Source organism: Vidua chalybeata, chromosome 13 (assembly GCF_026979565.1).
Source record: "Vidua chalybeata isolate OUT-0048 chromosome 13, bVidCha1 merged haplotype, whole genome shotgun sequence".
NCBI lineage: Eukaryota > Metazoa > Chordata > Aves > Passeriformes > Viduidae > Vidua > Vidua chalybeata.
The window spans coordinates 19,628,084-19,643,548 of NC_071542.1; the positions used below are offsets into that span (position 1 = coordinate 19,628,084).

The window sequence follows — 15,465 nt, forward strand, 5'->3', positions numbered from 1 at the left end:
TTGGCTGGAAAGGCTGCAGGAAATGCAGCAATATCACACCCTACAGCTGAGTCCTGCTCGGAGGATGGCATCAGGGGTGTGTGATGAACACGTGAATTCAGCAGAGGGTCCCACAGATGCAGAGTGACCCCCAGTCCCACTCCTCACCCCAGCAGCTCATTTAGGGCTCCCCCAGCAGCCCCACACCGGTGTCACCTCTCGTCCCCCCGCCTATAACCTCAGTGGTGATGATTCCCATGGGAGTGTGGTTGTGGGAAAAACGGAATATGTCCCATCTGTGCCAAAACTTCCAATATTTTCCACATTTCCCTTTCCCGTTGCCAGGCAAAGCTCCGGTGAGAAGAGCCCCTGGAAGTTCGCCTTTAAATCAGCACAGAATCGGAAAATATTTTGTTTCTCGTATCCTGTGGCCAAATCCAGCCCGCTGTCAGCATTCCAAAGGCAAAGCGTCCGTCTTTGTTTCCCGAAGAACAGCCGGGAGGGGAGGCGGGGCTGCCAGGGGTCCTTTACCTGCCGCTGTCCCTCGGCTCCACGCCGGCGATGTGGTGGCGTCAATAGCGGAGCAATGGCCAGAAACAGCTCCCGGGAGCTTCGTGTGATCCCTGGATACCCGAGAGGAAAAGCCAGCGGGAGCGCTGGAGCTGGGGGTGGCGTGGCTGCTTTCCTGCCTCCCGCTCCTGCAGGGAAAGTTCACCTGGAGGCATCCACGCGAAAGGGACGGACCGCGGGAGCGTGCGGGCAAAACCTGGGAATTTGGGGCTTTGCTGGGGAAACAAAAAAAAACTCCTGCGGGGAGCCAAATCCACTGGTGGAGAGCGAGAGCTGCGGGAGAAGCGGCCCCGCGGTGGCAGAGGGGGCGAGGAGGGGGCGATGCCACGGCAGCGGGCGCTGGCCTCGCTGGGCTCTGCGGCCCCCGCTGTGCCCCGTGCCCAGCGCTGCCTCCAATCCGGGAGCCGCCACATCCCACGGGAGCTGCTCTGGGAACCCCCGGGAGCTGCAGCCTGGGCTGGGCAGGGGCAGGAGGGCAGAGCAGGGACTGTCCCAGGCGGCGGCTCCGCTCTGCGAGGGCTCTCGGGGGCAGGGCACGCACACAGAGCCCCTCCGGCCGCTTCGGGCAGGGAACAGGAGCGGCAAATCCCGTCTCCAGGATGGCTCCCCGGGCTGCTCAGCTCCTCGGGCACATCTCCGTGCAGGGCCTCCTCCTCCCACTCCTGTTGGGGTAAACACAGAGAGAAACTCGGGGACACCCCCGGGGAGCCGTCCTTGCCCAGCTGCCACGGGCCGCGCCCATCAGGGAACAAACGCATCCCCGGCGCCCCCAGCTCCCCGAGAGCTGCAGAGGACCCAGGTGTGCCCCCTCAGCCCCTCCCGAGGTGCCCCTCTGCACCCAGGGCAGGGCATTTATGGTGCCTCTGCCCCGGGGAACCAGGTAAGGGGCACCCCAGATGCTGCAGCTGGGTGGGAGCGATGTCCCTGCGGGGACAGCCAGGCCTGGGGGGCACAGGGGCTCTCCAGGGGAGGAGCTGGAGCCCACTGAATGATGGTGAGGTGCTGAGCTGTAGCCGGTGTTTTAGGATAACTCATCTTCAGCATTCCCGGGGGGGGGGGCTCACAGGCACCAGAAATTTGGAGGGATCAGGGGGGTGCCCTCTAAACTTTCTGGCCTCCTCCTGCTCCCCCGGCTCACCGGCCAGCCTGGACTGGGAAAACCTAACGGGGAAAAAGAGACATTTAAAAATCTCCAATTGTAGTATTTTTTTCACACCGAATTAAAAAAAAAAAAAAAAAAAGAAAAAAAAAAAAAAAAAAGGGTTGTGCAAGCTGCTGTAGTGGAAGGTGTCCCTGTGTCCCTGCCCATGGAGGTGGGGTTGGAACGAGAGGAGCTTTAAGGTCTCTCCTAACTCCAAGCAGCCACAGCGAGCTGTGATCCTGCGCCTTTCCCGCCGGGGAGCTGCAGCCGGAGCTGCAGCGAGGAGCTGCGTTACCTTCAGCAGAGGGTCCGTCCATAAACCACCCGCGTGTGCCCAGGACAGGATTTATGGATTGAGCCTTCCCGGCCGCTGCTGCCGCTCCCCGCTGCGGCTGCTCCCGGCGCCGGGCCCGCGGTGCAAGTTCAAGGTTTGTCAGAGCCGGAGAGCCCGGGAGGTGTTTAATGGCAAATGGATGTCTGGGGCTTTTATGGGCAGCAGGAGGAGGAAAACTTCCCCGCGGCCGAGCAGAGCTGCCAGGCCCGCGCAGGTGAGTGCGGCTCCATCCCGGAGCGGGGCACGGCAGGGATTGAAGCGCTGCCCTCGCTCCATCCCTGCCCAGGTGTTCGGTTCCACCTGATCAATAAAATCGTGTCTATCGATCCCGCACGCCGCGCTCCTCCGCAGCCGCTCCGGCCCTGGAAAACCGGGAAGGTTCAGAGGCGCGGGGAGGGTTTGGGTGCCCGCAGGGGTGAGGGGCGGGGGACGAGGTGGCAGCAGCTGCGGGGGTTGGGCCTGGGGCTCACTGGGGAGAGCCGGGGGCTGTGTTGTGGGGACGGTGGGGGCTATAGAAAAGGGGGTGCACACACTGGGGGCTGCGCGCTGGGAGAGCCGGGATGCACGGAGAAGGTGCAGCGGGGTGGGGGTCAGGCGTGCCCAGCCCTGGGAAGGGATCCCGGGGCGCACCGAGAGAAAGCCCCAGGCTCCCCGGAGCCCCGCACGGCTCCCGCTGCTCCCCCCGGCCCGCGGGGGCTCAGCAGCCGGGTCAGGCGGAGTGTGCCCGGCCTGCAGAGAGCCGCCGCCCGCTCCCTTTGTCAATGTCCAGTAATTAAAATGTCACCGTTTAATTTTCAGGCCTCTCGGAGCAATCTTTTCCTAATAAAGAGTCTAATCGAAACGCTCCTTCCCCCGCCTCGGCGGGAAGGGCCGCGGAAGAGGCTGCGGAGGTGCAGAGCCGCCGCGGATCGATGGAGAGAAGCCCGGATTGATCGGCCTCTAAAATTAAATTTATTGGGGTCATGGTTTTATATGGTGCTGATACAACTGTTAAATGGGGAACATTCATTTCCAATAGGAGGCGTTTATTAAACTTCCACTGAATTAGACCGCCGTGATTTATGTGGCAATCTCGGCTCAGCCCTCCAGGAGCGCGGGGCCTTCCGCGCCCGCCACGCGTGATTATTTATTTATACACCCGTGACACGGCTCCCTAAGTTTTAACCTAAATTATCCACCGGCTTCGTCTGCCAGCGGCACCGGCCCGGGGAACGGCCAAGGATGGGGGGTCCCGTCGGGGCGCTGCGCCCTCCCCGCCGGCCGCGGCCCCTCCGCGCCCCCCGGCCCCGGGGGTGTCCCCGGGGGGGGTCCCCGGTTTGGGGGGCAGCGGAGCCCGCAAACGTCCCGGCTCTCGCGTGCGGCGATCGTTGAGCGTTAATTAGAAATTCATTACAATTAAAAGCCGCGCGCACACGCCTTAATTACATCTGATTTTTAATTCCGAATCCGTGTTTACACAGTAAGCGAGACGTACCTCCTGATTATCCCCAATACTCTTTATACTGTACTAATTATGTAAATTAAACCTAATTAACTGACAAAAACTGCAGTCAATCCAACTGTTAAAAGATACGGCGGTTGCGTGGAGCGGGGAGCGCGGCCGGGCCGGGGTCGGTCCCGGGGCCGATCCCCTGCCCGGGGCTCCGCGCCGCCGTCGGGGCGAGCCGGGGGCCGCCTCCGCCGCTCCGGGCTCCCGCCGAGCTCCGCGGGCACCGGGCAAGGGCACGGAGGAGGGAACCGGGGCAGAGCCGCGTCCTGCCGGAGGCCCCCCCCCCCCCTCTCCTCCCGGCACCGCCGGAGCGGCCCCGGCCCCGGTGGTACCGGCTCGGTCCGCGCCGCCGGCCGCTCCCGGTGCCTCGCAGCCCGGCGCGGCTCCGCGGGCTCACCCGAAACGCGGTGCCGAGCGGGGCAGCGGGGCTCGACCCCGCGCGGGAGCGTCTCACCGCGCTCCTGCCTCCGTATGGCTCGGGGAGAGGGGGGGGGGGGCTGGGGAGGATAAATAATTAAAAGGCGAGGAATAATTACCGGCTCGGGTTGCGATCATTGCGGGAAGGCCGCGCCGCAAGGCCCGGCCGGCAGCGCCCGGTCCGCGTCCCCCCCGACGGGGCGTCCCGGGGGGAGCCGTGGCCGCTGTCCCGCGTGGGAGCGCGGCCGGAGCTCGGCTCGGCCGCGGAGGACAAGGGTGGCTCCGCACCCGCGTTTCGCTCCGCGGCTGCTCCGCCGCATCCTGCCGGTGCCGCTGGTGATGGCGGGGAAGGAAGGCGCGGGGGCACACACAAAAGTGATAGCTGGGGGCGATCCGCGCCGTTATTAACTTCTGTTTGATCGCTGTAATTGCGCCGATCGCGGCCGGACGCGATGATTAATTACAGTTTAATTAACGTGGCCGTGACGAGCGCCGCATGCGGGAACCCAGCCCGGGCAGGGATGCGGCGAGATGCCCCCGCCACGCCGGCACGGCCGGCGGACACCGGAGCGCCGGGTCCCCTAAGCCGCTCCGCCGGTCCTGTCGGCCGGTCCTGCCGGTGTGGCGTGAGCCCACATGGGGAACGAAAAACACGAGCTCGCCCCCCTCTGCCCCCTCCTCCCGGCGATTTCGTTGCCGCCCGATGTCCCCCCCCTCGGCTCCGGTACCGCTCCCGCACCCGCGCCCCGCACCGGAGAGCGCATCCCGGCTGCGAGAGGGATGCGCGGTAGCAGCGCATCCCCGATTTCGATGGGGTCCCTCCGCCGCTCTCCCCGGGCTCCTCTTTTCGTTACCGCCCGCTCCCCACGCAAACTTTCAACGAGCATCGCTCCCCCCGGGATGGCGGCACCGCGGGAGGCGGGCGCGGAGGGGGGGGACACGGGGGCGCGGAGCCCCACGCAGGTGCGGCGCGGGGCTGATCCCCGCTCTTACCTCGGGCAGCCCGGGCGGGTCCCCGCTCGGTGGCGGCCCCCCACGCCCTCCCCCCGCTCCCTCCCCGTTCCGCCGTGCCTTAAAGCCGCGCCGTGATTGACTGGAGCGCATCGGTGATTGACGGCGGCGGGGTCCCGGAGGCCGTTAATGTAAATATGCTGGTGCTAAGTGGGTGTGTCTTCCCGTTATTTTAGCTGTCACCGGATCAATGTGCAGCGTCTCCAAGTACGGATCCGGATCCTCCCTCGGTGGCGCGGCTGGTCACTCGCTCTTGTTGCATCTCGCCCGGGCGGACGCGGCGGCGGCGGCGGCGGGGCGGGCGGCGGCCCCGAGGCGTCGGTGAAGGGCGCGCCCGCTGCCCGCCCGCCCCGCGCCCCGCAGCTCCGGCTGCCCCGGGAACGGGCTCGGTGCGGACGGGCCCCCCCGGCCGATGGCGGCCCCGGCTCCGGGCTGCGGCCCCTAGTCCCGAGCAGAGCCTGCACGTCCAGCCGGGCTCCGCGGCGCGGTGAGTGCGAGCGGGCGGCGGACGGAGGGGTGGGCATGGGGATGGGCATGGGGATGGGGATGGGGATGGGGGGGGGCGCAAAGCGGGGCGCGTTTTCGGGACTGGCTCCCCGTTATTTTGTGTAATTACCACGGAAGCGGCTTAAGCACCGGGAGCCCTCCCCGCTAAGCCAATTTGCCTGGCTCGCTGCTGCCCTTCTGCTACGTGCGGCGGGTGCTGCCCGCCCCGGCCCCTAATCCGCCCGCGCCTAATCGCCTGCCGGGGACACGACAAAGGGGCTCCGGGCCACCGCGCCCGCCGCCCCGCTCCGCCCGCGGGCACCGAGCGCCAAGTTTGGGCCCGCCCGCTCCGGCCCGGGGCTCGGGCCCCCGGGACGCGCCGGCCGCATCCTCCGGCGCGTTTCGTTGGAGCCCGCCCGGAGCCCGCCGCAAACCGGCACGGCACGGCCCGGCGAGCCGGCACAAAGGGAAGGGACGCGGCACCTCCCGGCGACTCGGCGAGGGAGGAAGCGGAGGTGGTGACCCCCCCCCGGGCTGCCGTTGCCCCGGGCTCCCGGGGCCGCTCAGCCGCGGGGCCGCGCCCGGCGGGCGGATGCGGCGGCGCTCGGTACCGGCGGCCGCGGCGCGGGGGATGCGCTCCGGCCCCGCCGGCACCCCCGGCGGACCCCGGCGGTCGGGGAGGGTCCTGTGGCAGCGCCCGAGGGGCTCCGGGTCGGGGCCGGTAGCGCGGAGCGAGGAGCGGCTGGGCCGCGCAGCGGGGATCGGCCGGGCCGCGGAGCGCGGCCCCGGGAGCGGCGGGCCGGGAGCGGCGGCGGGGCCCCGGGAGCGCCTCTAACCTGCGCCTTTCCCCGATTTCGTTTTGCAGGGGCGTTTTGGGGGGGAATGGAGGCGATCGCCAGTCAGATGGGAAATGGGAGAGATGCAAGCTCCTCCCCAAATTCAAAGCAAGAGCTGCAGCCGTACCAGGGCTCCAATACCCTCAAGCCCAACCAAGTGGGTGAGACCTCCCTGTACGGCGTGCCCATCGTGTCCCTGGTCATCGACGGGCAGGAGCGGCTGTGCCTGGCGCAGATCTCCAACACGCTGCTCAAGAACTACAGCTACAATGAGATCCACAACCGGCGCGTGGCCCTGGGCATCACCTGCGTGCAGTGCACGCCGGTGCAGCTGGAGATCCTGCGGCGGGCCGGGGCCATGCCCATCTCCTCCCGCCGCTGCGGCATGATCACCAAGAGGGAGGCGGAGCGGCTCTGCAAGTCCTTCCTGGGCGAGCACAAGCCGCCCAAGCTGCCCGAGAACTTCGCCTTCGACGTGGTGCACGAGTGCGCCTGGGGCTCCCGGGGCAGCTTCATCCCGGCGCGCTACAACAGCTCCCGCGCCAAGTGCATCAAGTGCAGCTACTGCAGCATGTACTTCTCCCCCAACAAGTTCATCTTCCACTCCCACCGCACCCCGGACTCCAAGTACACGCAGCCCGACGCCGCCAACTTCAACTCCTGGCGCCGCCACCTCAAGCTCAGCGACAAGACGGCCACGGAGGAGCTGTCGCACGCCTGGGAGGATGTCAAGGCCATGTTCAACGGCGGCACTCGCAAGCGGACCTTCTCCCTGCAAGGGGCGGCCGCCGGCGGGCCCGGGGCCGGCTCCCCCGCCGCCAAGGCCGCCCTGCACCCGCCGCCGCCCGCCGGCCCCGAGCTGGCCCCGGCGCACAAGAGCCTCCGGTGCAGCGGGCAGGAGGCGGCGGGCGAGCGCGGCGCGCTGGGGCTGGCGGCGGCGCACGGCGGGGCCGCGGGCGCGCACGGCGGGGCGGGCGCGGTGCGCAGCTACCCGGTGATCCCGGTGCCCAGCAAGGGCTTCGGGATGCTGCAGAAGCTGCCGCCGCCGCTCTTCCCGCACCCCTACGGCTTCCCCGCCGCCGCGTTCGGACTGTGCCCCAAGAAGCAGGAGGAGGCGCTGGGCGGCGCGGGGGGCGGCGAGGCGGGCAAGGGCGGCGCGCTGCCCCCCGGCATGTTCTGGGGACCCCCGCACCCCCACCCGCACCAGCCGGCCCAGCCGCCGCACCAGCCCGGCGCCGCCAAGGACAGCGGCGTGTACCCCTCGTTCCCCGTGTTCTGGCCGGCCGCCGGCAGCCTGCCCGTGCCGCCCTACCCCGCGCAGAGCCCGGCCAAGGCGGCCGCCACCGCCGTGGTGGTGGCGGCGGCGGCGGCGGCGGCGGCGGCGGCGGCCGAGCCGGCGGGGCTGGCGGGGCGGCACGGGGAGCTGGAGGGCTCGGAGCCCTCGGGCAGCGGCCGGAGCAGCGCCACCCCCCAGGAGGGCGCGGGCGCCGAGGGCGAGCGCTGCCCCAGCGCCCTGTCGCGGGCGGCGGGCGAGGAGGAGCGCTCCGGGGACGAGGCGCTGCTCGCCCCGCTGCCGCTGCCCAGGAAGGGCAGTTACCTGTCCGCCTTCCGCCCGGTGGTGAAGGACGCCGAGAGCATCGCCAAGCTCTACGGCACCCGCGAGGCGTTCGGCGGCGCGGGCCCCCGCGGCCCCGGCTACCTCTCGCCGGACTTCCTCAGCGAGGGCAGCTCCAGCTACCGCTCGCTGTCCCCCGGGGGCGACACGGCCGAGGAGCCCGAGGTGGACGTGGAGTCCAACCGCTTCCCGGAGGACGAGGAGGAGGAAGCCGCCGCCGTCCCCGCCGTGGGCCCCGCCGAGGGCCGGGAGCCGCCGCCGCCGCGGCTGCTGGCCGGGCCCGAGGAGCCGCCGCCGCCCGCCGGGGCCGACGGGCCCGAGGAGAAGACGGGCGAGGCGGGCGCGCAGGACGGCGGCCAGGCCCCCGACGGCAGCCCCGAGCGCAGCGGCAGCAGCGGCGCCTACGAGGTGCGGGGCCGGGAGGGGGGTCTGCCCTCGGGGGTCTCCGCGGGGCCGGCCCGGCGGCTCCTGACTCGCTCTTTCGTAGGTGTTCGCGCCGGAGAGGGGCGAGCTCCTGCAGCCGCTGAAGCCCGCAGCCTCCCTGGGAGCCCCCGCCGCCTTCCTCTGCACCCCCGAGGCGAAGGGTAACGCGGGCCGGGGCCGGGCTGCGCACCGAGGGCTCAGCCCCGGGGGGGGGCCGCCGAGGGGCCGCTTTCGTTTGGGGGCTTTCGGGAGAGAAGCGAAACCAACGGGATCCGGGCGGGGAACGGGGCCGGGGCCCCCCCCCGGGCCCGGGGATGCCGCCGGGGCCGCGGCCGGTGCGGCGGGGATGGGCCGGCGGGGCCAAGCTCCTGCCCACAAGCTACTTTCCAACGGCAAAGCGATTAGGATGTCCGCTAAGAAGGTTTTAACGAGGGCTTTGTCCGTAATTATGTAATTAAGGATATATCAGGACCGTACTTTCGTTGCTTACGGTTGAAAATCGGTTTATTAACTTTAAGAGCAAGATAAAGAAGACAATCACTCCGCGGCGGAGGATTTAGAGAGCAGAAAATCCTATCAGGACCAAAGGAATGTCTCTCATCCCAGCCCTGTAAATACCGACAGAGGTAAGCACCGCTCCGCGGGGCGATGCGCGGCCCCTCCGCGGGTCCCCCCCCGCGGCGGGGCTGACGCCGCTCTGGCCCCCGCAGGCGAGGAAGGGCTCGCCATGGATGTCACCGGGACGCAGCTGGTGGAGAAGGACATCGAGAACCTGGCCCGAGGTGAGGCGGGGGCGCGGCCCGGAGCGGGGCTCGGGGTGCGGGGCGGGGGTCGCGGCAGCCCCCGGCCTCTCCCCGCGGCTCGAGGTATTTGTGTTTTGTGCAGGAGTGATTAACTCCTGTGATTAATGTAACGTAATGCGATTAGCGCCGCGCCGAGCCGCCTCCAGATGGAAAAGTGCGGGCTCCCCTCAACCCCGCCGTGTATTTTTAAACAGATGAGCTACAAAAACTGGTCCTGGAGCAAATGGAGCTGAGGAAAAAGCTGGAGAGGGACTTCCAGAGCCTGAAAGGTACCGGTGCCCCATCCCCTGCCCACGCCCCGGCCCGGCCGGGCAGCGGCTCCCGCACCGGGCGCGGCGCTGACCCCCGGCCCCACAGATAACTTCCAGGACCAGATGAAGCGGGAGCTGGCGTACCGGGAGGAGATGGTGCAGCAGCTGCAGATCGTCCGAGGTAAGGCCGAGCCCATTGGTACTTTTATTTTTGTTTTATTGATTTTATTGCCTTTAAACAATTTTTATTTCATTGTATTTATTTCTTCTTTGTTATTTGTTTGTTTGGCCGAGGGGTTTTCCGTTTATTTTTGGCGGGTTTTTGTTTGTTTGTTTGGGTTTTTGTTTGGAGGGCTTTTTTTTTTTTTTGGTTTTGTTTTGGGTATCTTTTTTTCCCTGTTTGTTGTTGGTTTTTGATTGGGGCTTTTTGTTTTGCTTTGTTTTTTGCTTTTGTTTCATTCTGTATCTTTTCTTGCCCTCCAACCCCTCTCGCGATCCCGAGCTGCCCCGCAAAGGGCTGCGAGGCATCGTTTTACACGGCAGCGAACGAACCTTCCCTCCCGCCGTCACTTCCACTCGGGCTAAATCAAAAAAATCCGGGCCGTAAAACGACTTCCCTGGCGAGCCGGGAAAGCCGTGCCCGGCTCTGCGCCCCTGTCCCCCCCGTCCCCTTCCCCTCGGGTGCCCTCGGGGCGGGCTCAGCCCCGCGGGGCCCTCAGTGCCGCTCCCGCACCGCAGACACGCTGTGCAACGAGCTGGACCAGGAGAGGAAAGCGCGCTACGCCATCCAGCAGAAGTTGAAAGGTACCGGGGGGGGGGGGGGTCTCGGAGGTTTCAGGGGGGGCCCTCCCCGCCCCGGGGGGCTCCGGGGGTGACGGCTGGCTCGCTTGCAGAGGCTCACGACGCGCTGCACCACTTCTCCTGCAAGATGCTGACCCCGCGGCACTGCACCGGGAACTGCTCCTTCAAGCCGCCGCTGCTGCCCCAGTGAGCCCCCACCCCGGGCCGCCACCCCCCCAAGCCATGCGGGCAGAGCCCACACAAGCCATTCCCACGAGGAGCCACCTGTACATAGAGGACTCGGAGCCCGGCTTTGCTCGGACTGGCGACAGGGCGGGGGGCGGCCCCCGCTCCGCCTCCCCCTCCCTTCCCTGTGTGTCCGCTTCTTCCACCCTCGTCCAGACTGGAAACAAAAGTGGCTATGTGCAATGGATATAAATGTACTGTGATTCTCTTGGTACAGTATTTGTCGGATTTTTATTTATTTATGATGTATATTTATCCCCCCCCCCTCCCTCCCTTCCTTCCCCCCCATCCCTGTAAATTCTGGATGTAACGGCACTTTAACGGGCGGCCCGCGACTCCCGAGGCACAACAACGCTCGCCCGCTCTGGGGACAGCCCCCTCTGTACGTGATTTTGGTTCTTTAATAAAAACACGCTGGAAGAAGCCGCCTGGTGCGTGGGGCTGGCCCGGGGCTCGGGGGTCCCCGGCCGGGCAGGCGGCGGGAGGGGCTCGCCCGGTGCCGGGGACGGGCCGGGGGTGCCGCCCGCTCCCCCGCGGGCTCCCCGCTCCTCCCCGCGCAGCCGGAGCTCATTAATGCCCATTTATATGCTCTTTTCACACTTGAAGGTATCGCATTAATGAGCTCGGAGAGCGGGCGCGGAGGTGCGCGCACACCTATTAGCCCGAAATAGCCGTTTTTAGCCCAGAAATAACCCGGCACCGCAGCGGGGCCGGCATGGGGAACGGGACCGGCAGCGGGGCGGGGTGAGGCGGCACCGGGGGCGCGCCGGGCTCGGAGGGGGATGCAGCGAGCACCGCGGGCCCCCTGCGGGACCGGGACCGGGGGAAGGGATGCGGGGCCCGGAGCATCCCGGGGATCGGGGCAGAGGTGGCAGCGGAGGTGCCCGGGGCTGCGCGCTGCCCATCGCGGGGTCGCTGCGCCGCCAGCCGGCCCCGGGAGCTCGGCGGAGAAGGAGCGGCTGTTAATTTGTTAATTAGTTCCTGGGCTCATTAGGCCGTTCCGCGGCCTGGGCCGCCACCGCGTGGGCGCAGCCGGAGGTGCAGCTGCCCCGTTCTCCCCCCGATTCCGACCTCGGGAGCGGCTGAGCGGGAGCAGCATCCCCCACCCACCCCCGAGGGGGAGGAGGCTCCTCCCAGCCAGCGCAGGTGGGCACGGTTGGGTGTGATGAAGGTTAAAAAACCCTTGGGGAGAGAGCCCGGATGAGGCTTTTGGGGTTTTTGTTTGTCTGGGGCTCAGAGGACGTTCTCAAGGCTTCTCTGCCCCATCCCTGGAATGTCCCTGGACGGGGCTTGGAGCAGCCGGGGGTAGCGGGAGGCTCCGCTCATGGCCGGGGCTGGAATGGGATGAGCTTGAAGGTCTCTTCCCAGCTGTTCTGGGATTCTTCCTTTGGTCACAGCCACCCTGCACAGGACATCCCGAGTGTGACACGAGGTCCTGGGCAGAGCAGCGGGGCTGGTGGCACCCCCGCGCAGGTGAGTGCAGGGTGGGGGGATCACCCTGCAGGACACGGAGGGGTCCTGTGACCCAGGGAGGCGAGTTCAGGGTCTGAGTCGAGCTGAGAGGCCGCCACTGGAGGGAATGAAACATTTGGGCCGTTCCGGAGGGGCAGCTGAACTTTTCCCTTTGCATTTTGTGCCTCTCTGGGTCGTGGGTGCCACCTCACAGAGGTGGCACTGGGTGACCCCACAGTGGAGGTGCCCTGGGTGTCCCTCCAGCCCATAATTTCATCCAGGCCCCGCTGTGCCCACCTGCCCCAGCGGTGCTTTCCACCACGGGCACAGAAATGAGCCATTAGGTTGTATTAATATTGCCCCACTACTTAGTGCTCATTAAAATGTGCTTTGCAGAATTTAATATGCGGCTTGAAATGACACAACGTATTAAGTGCTTAATATACTAGAAATTATGAAACTATTACAGTCTAAGTAATATGAAATAATTAGAGTGAATTAAACTTCACCGGCAGAATGAGGGAAAGGCTTCAAATTTTTTATAGTGGGGTTTTTTTTTTAAATTTTTGTTGTTGTTGTTGTTCAGTCTCAAAATAGTTGAATGCGGTAACAGCCCCTGAAAACGAACAACCAGAGTCAGGATTCTTAAATAATTAAAGCAGGAAGGAGCCTGTGCGTGCGGAATTAGGAATGGGGGGAAGCAGAAGGTCTGCAGGCTGCAGCTGATGGAGCTGTTCTTTCGGGCCGGTGGCGGAGCAGACCCCAGGAGCCGCTCAGCAGCCCCGCAGCCTGGCCCAGCCTTGGCCGCATATGCTGCTCCCCCCGTGCCCTGCTGGCAGCGGGCGCGGTGCCCCGCGGGGACAGAACGGCCCCCGCTGCCACCCGGCCCGAGCTGGAAGCGCCCTGTGCACAGCAGCTCCCACCTCGGGGGCGCAGACACCGGAGAACCCCCCCCGGGGAAAGCCCCAGCAGCGGTTCTCCCGCTTTGGGAAGCGCTCGGAGCCATCGCGCGGGTGCTGGGGTGGAATTCCAGGAGCTTTTCCCGGTGGGAGGGGATTCCCGGGGCCGGGGGATGCCCTCGGGAGCGTCTCCAGCAGCGATGCCAGGTGCCAGGCTTAGGCAGGGGGCAGGATCGGATGGGAATGTGCCACAGGGCACCGGGCGTGTCCCAAACCTCTGCTGTCCCCCGCGTGGATGAGTTTTAGGTGGGCTATTGGGATGGAATTGCTCCCTGTGAGGGTGGGGAGGGGCTGGGCTGGAATTCCCAGAGCGGCTGTGGCTGCTCCTGGATCCCTGGCAGTGCCCGAGGCCAGGCTGGAGCACCCCGGGATGGTGGCAGGTGTCCCTGCCCGTGGCAGGGGTGGCACTGGATGGGATTTAAGCTCCTTCCCACCCCAGTCCCTGATTCCAGGAAGGCGCCAGGAGGTGGCGGCCGCAGCGCCGCTCAGCTCAGCGCTGCCCTGCGGAGCTGCGGCGCTCCTGCCGCGGGCAGCGCCCGGGGGCTGCGGGGCAGGGCCGGGGGGAGGCTCGGGCTGATGCCAGCCCGGGGCAGGACGCGCCATCTGCCCTGCCGAGGTCCCTGTCGCCGTGCCTCGGGACGCCCCAGCACCGCCCGCTGCTCCCAGCTCGCTGTGCCACCACCGGGGTGGCCGACGAGGACAGCACCGATCCCGAGGGACGGCGCTGCCCCCGCGGCTGCCGGCTGGACTTTGTGCCCCGGACACAGGGAGCTCTTTGCTCCCTAGTCCTCTTCGCACCTAGGGGGGGACCATGACCTTGCAAGTGGCCAGAACTGCACGGGAGCCACCCCTGTCAGAAATGGTACGCCAGTACCCATCAGCTGGGACCTCCTCTAGTCCATCCAGCAGCAAGGTCTGAACTTCTACCTCAGTTCAAGCCGCCTACACAGCCGGGCCCGTTCTGCTGCTCATTCCCTTATCCAGCCCCCAAATCGGCGCTTTGGCCACGAGGATCCTGCGGGCGCTGCGCCAAAGCCCCGCCAGAGCCAAGGTAAATAAATCCCTGCTGTCCCTTCCTTCCATCCCTGAGCGCCTCGGGAACGCTCCGTGCCCGGGAGGCTGCACTGGCTGTTCCCAGCCGCCAGCACCCGGCCCCTTGGGAATGCATCCCAGCAGGATCTGCTCCATCACCTTCCCAGGGCGTCCTCTGGGCATCCTCCTCCTCTCCCACACCAAAGATGCGAGTCCCAGGTGCTTTTCCCCTGCCCCAGCGCTGCTGTGACCCTGTGCAGATGATCCACAGGGATTCTGCCCCTTCTGGATGTGTTTGTCCAGGATCCCAGCAGGACCTGGAGGGTTCAGGTGTGACCAAAACGATCCCGTGGTCCCATAGGAATTCTGCCCACCCTGGATGTGTTTGTCCAGGATCCCAGCAGGACCTGGAGGGTTCAGGTGTGACCAAAACGATCCCGTGGTCCCACAGGAATTCTGCCCATTCTGGATGTGTTTGTCCAGGATCCCAGCAGGACCTGGAGGGTTCAGGTGTGACCAAAACGATCCCGTGGTCCCACAGGAATTCTGCCCATTCTGGATGTGTTTGTCCAGGATCTGAGCAGGACCTGGAGGGTTCAGGGGTGACCAAAATGTGCCGTGAGCTGTTGGCTGCCTGCAAATCCAAAAAGATCTTTCTTTGGAAAAACCCCAGCTGTCTCAGGGTCTGGCTGAGGACAAGGTGATGTTTAGTCCTTGCCTGGCTGGAGGTTCCTCCTGCCTTCTCTTCATGTTTTTGGGAAGCCCATTTAATTTGAGCAGTGATGTGTCTGGCTGGTGTCCTTTGGGTTGAAATCCAGCATTTTAGGGGCAAGCATGAAGAGGACAGCAAGGAGCTGTGCATAAACAGGGGTGTCCACGTGTGAGGAGAGGTGGGTTTAATTAAATTGATTGAATTTTGGGTGCTAACGTGACTTCTTGGCGTTGCTCTGTTGTGAGAAGGCAGTGCACAGGGCAGCTCTGCCTTGCTTACAGAACCACTTTTAATTTCACGTAACAAAATGAACTCTGTGATCCTCCTGGAAACTTAAAACACATTTTCCTGTTTTTTTTTTTGTTTTTTTTTTTTTTTTTTTACCCCTGAAAAGCTGACAACCCCTCCCTTTGATCTCCTTTCTGACTCTTAACGAAGCTGCGGGATCTGCTCCTTTTGGAGGGATTGTTTGGGAGATTTTGCACCTTAAGGTGCAATGACAAGATTTTACATCTCGTTTGTTGATGTTATTTCGCCGATCTCCCCTGCAGGCTGAGCAGCTCCATCTCCTCCTCCTGCCCTCACAAGGGGGGTGCTCCAGTCCCCCCAGTGACCTTCACAGTCACCCCTGGGCTGGCTCCAGGAGCTCCCTGTGAGCTGTCCCAGGACACTCCTGCAGGTGGGGGCTGAGTGAGGGGCAGGATCCCCTCCCCGACCCCTGCAGAACTCCTGCCCCGAAGGAAAACCCTTTGGAAGAGGCCAGGAGCACTTTTTTGGGAATCCTTTGGTGCTGCCCCAGCTCTGGAACTGGGCTGGCAGGGCCATTAATGTCACCTTCCCCTTCCCCAGGCAGGAGCCCTGCCAAGTCTAGCACGTTTTAATTTGCTCCTTTCCCAAGCATTCCTGGAGTTATGGCTCCGCTCAGCCTG

At 65.4% G+C, this 15,465-nt stretch overlaps 1 protein-coding gene across 1 annotated transcript; it reads left to right on the plus strand.

The window, feature by feature from the left end:
* Positions 1-5,352: 5,352 nt before the first annotated feature.
* SKOR1 (SKI family transcriptional corepressor 1) lies at positions 5,353-10,786 on the plus strand. The gene is made up of 9 exons (XM_053954858.1): positions 5,353-5,428; positions 6,293-8,286; positions 8,366-8,462; positions 8,820-8,927; positions 9,012-9,083; positions 9,299-9,373; positions 9,462-9,536; positions 10,094-10,159; positions 10,249-10,786. Exons 2-9 carry the CDS (start codon positions 6,310-6,312, stop codon positions 10,344-10,346), a joined length of 2,568 nt encoding a protein of 855 aa, XP_053810833.1. The 5' UTR covers positions 5,353-5,428; positions 6,293-6,309; the 3' UTR covers positions 10,347-10,786.
* The last annotated feature ends 4,679 nt before the right edge of the window (positions 10,787-15,465 follow it).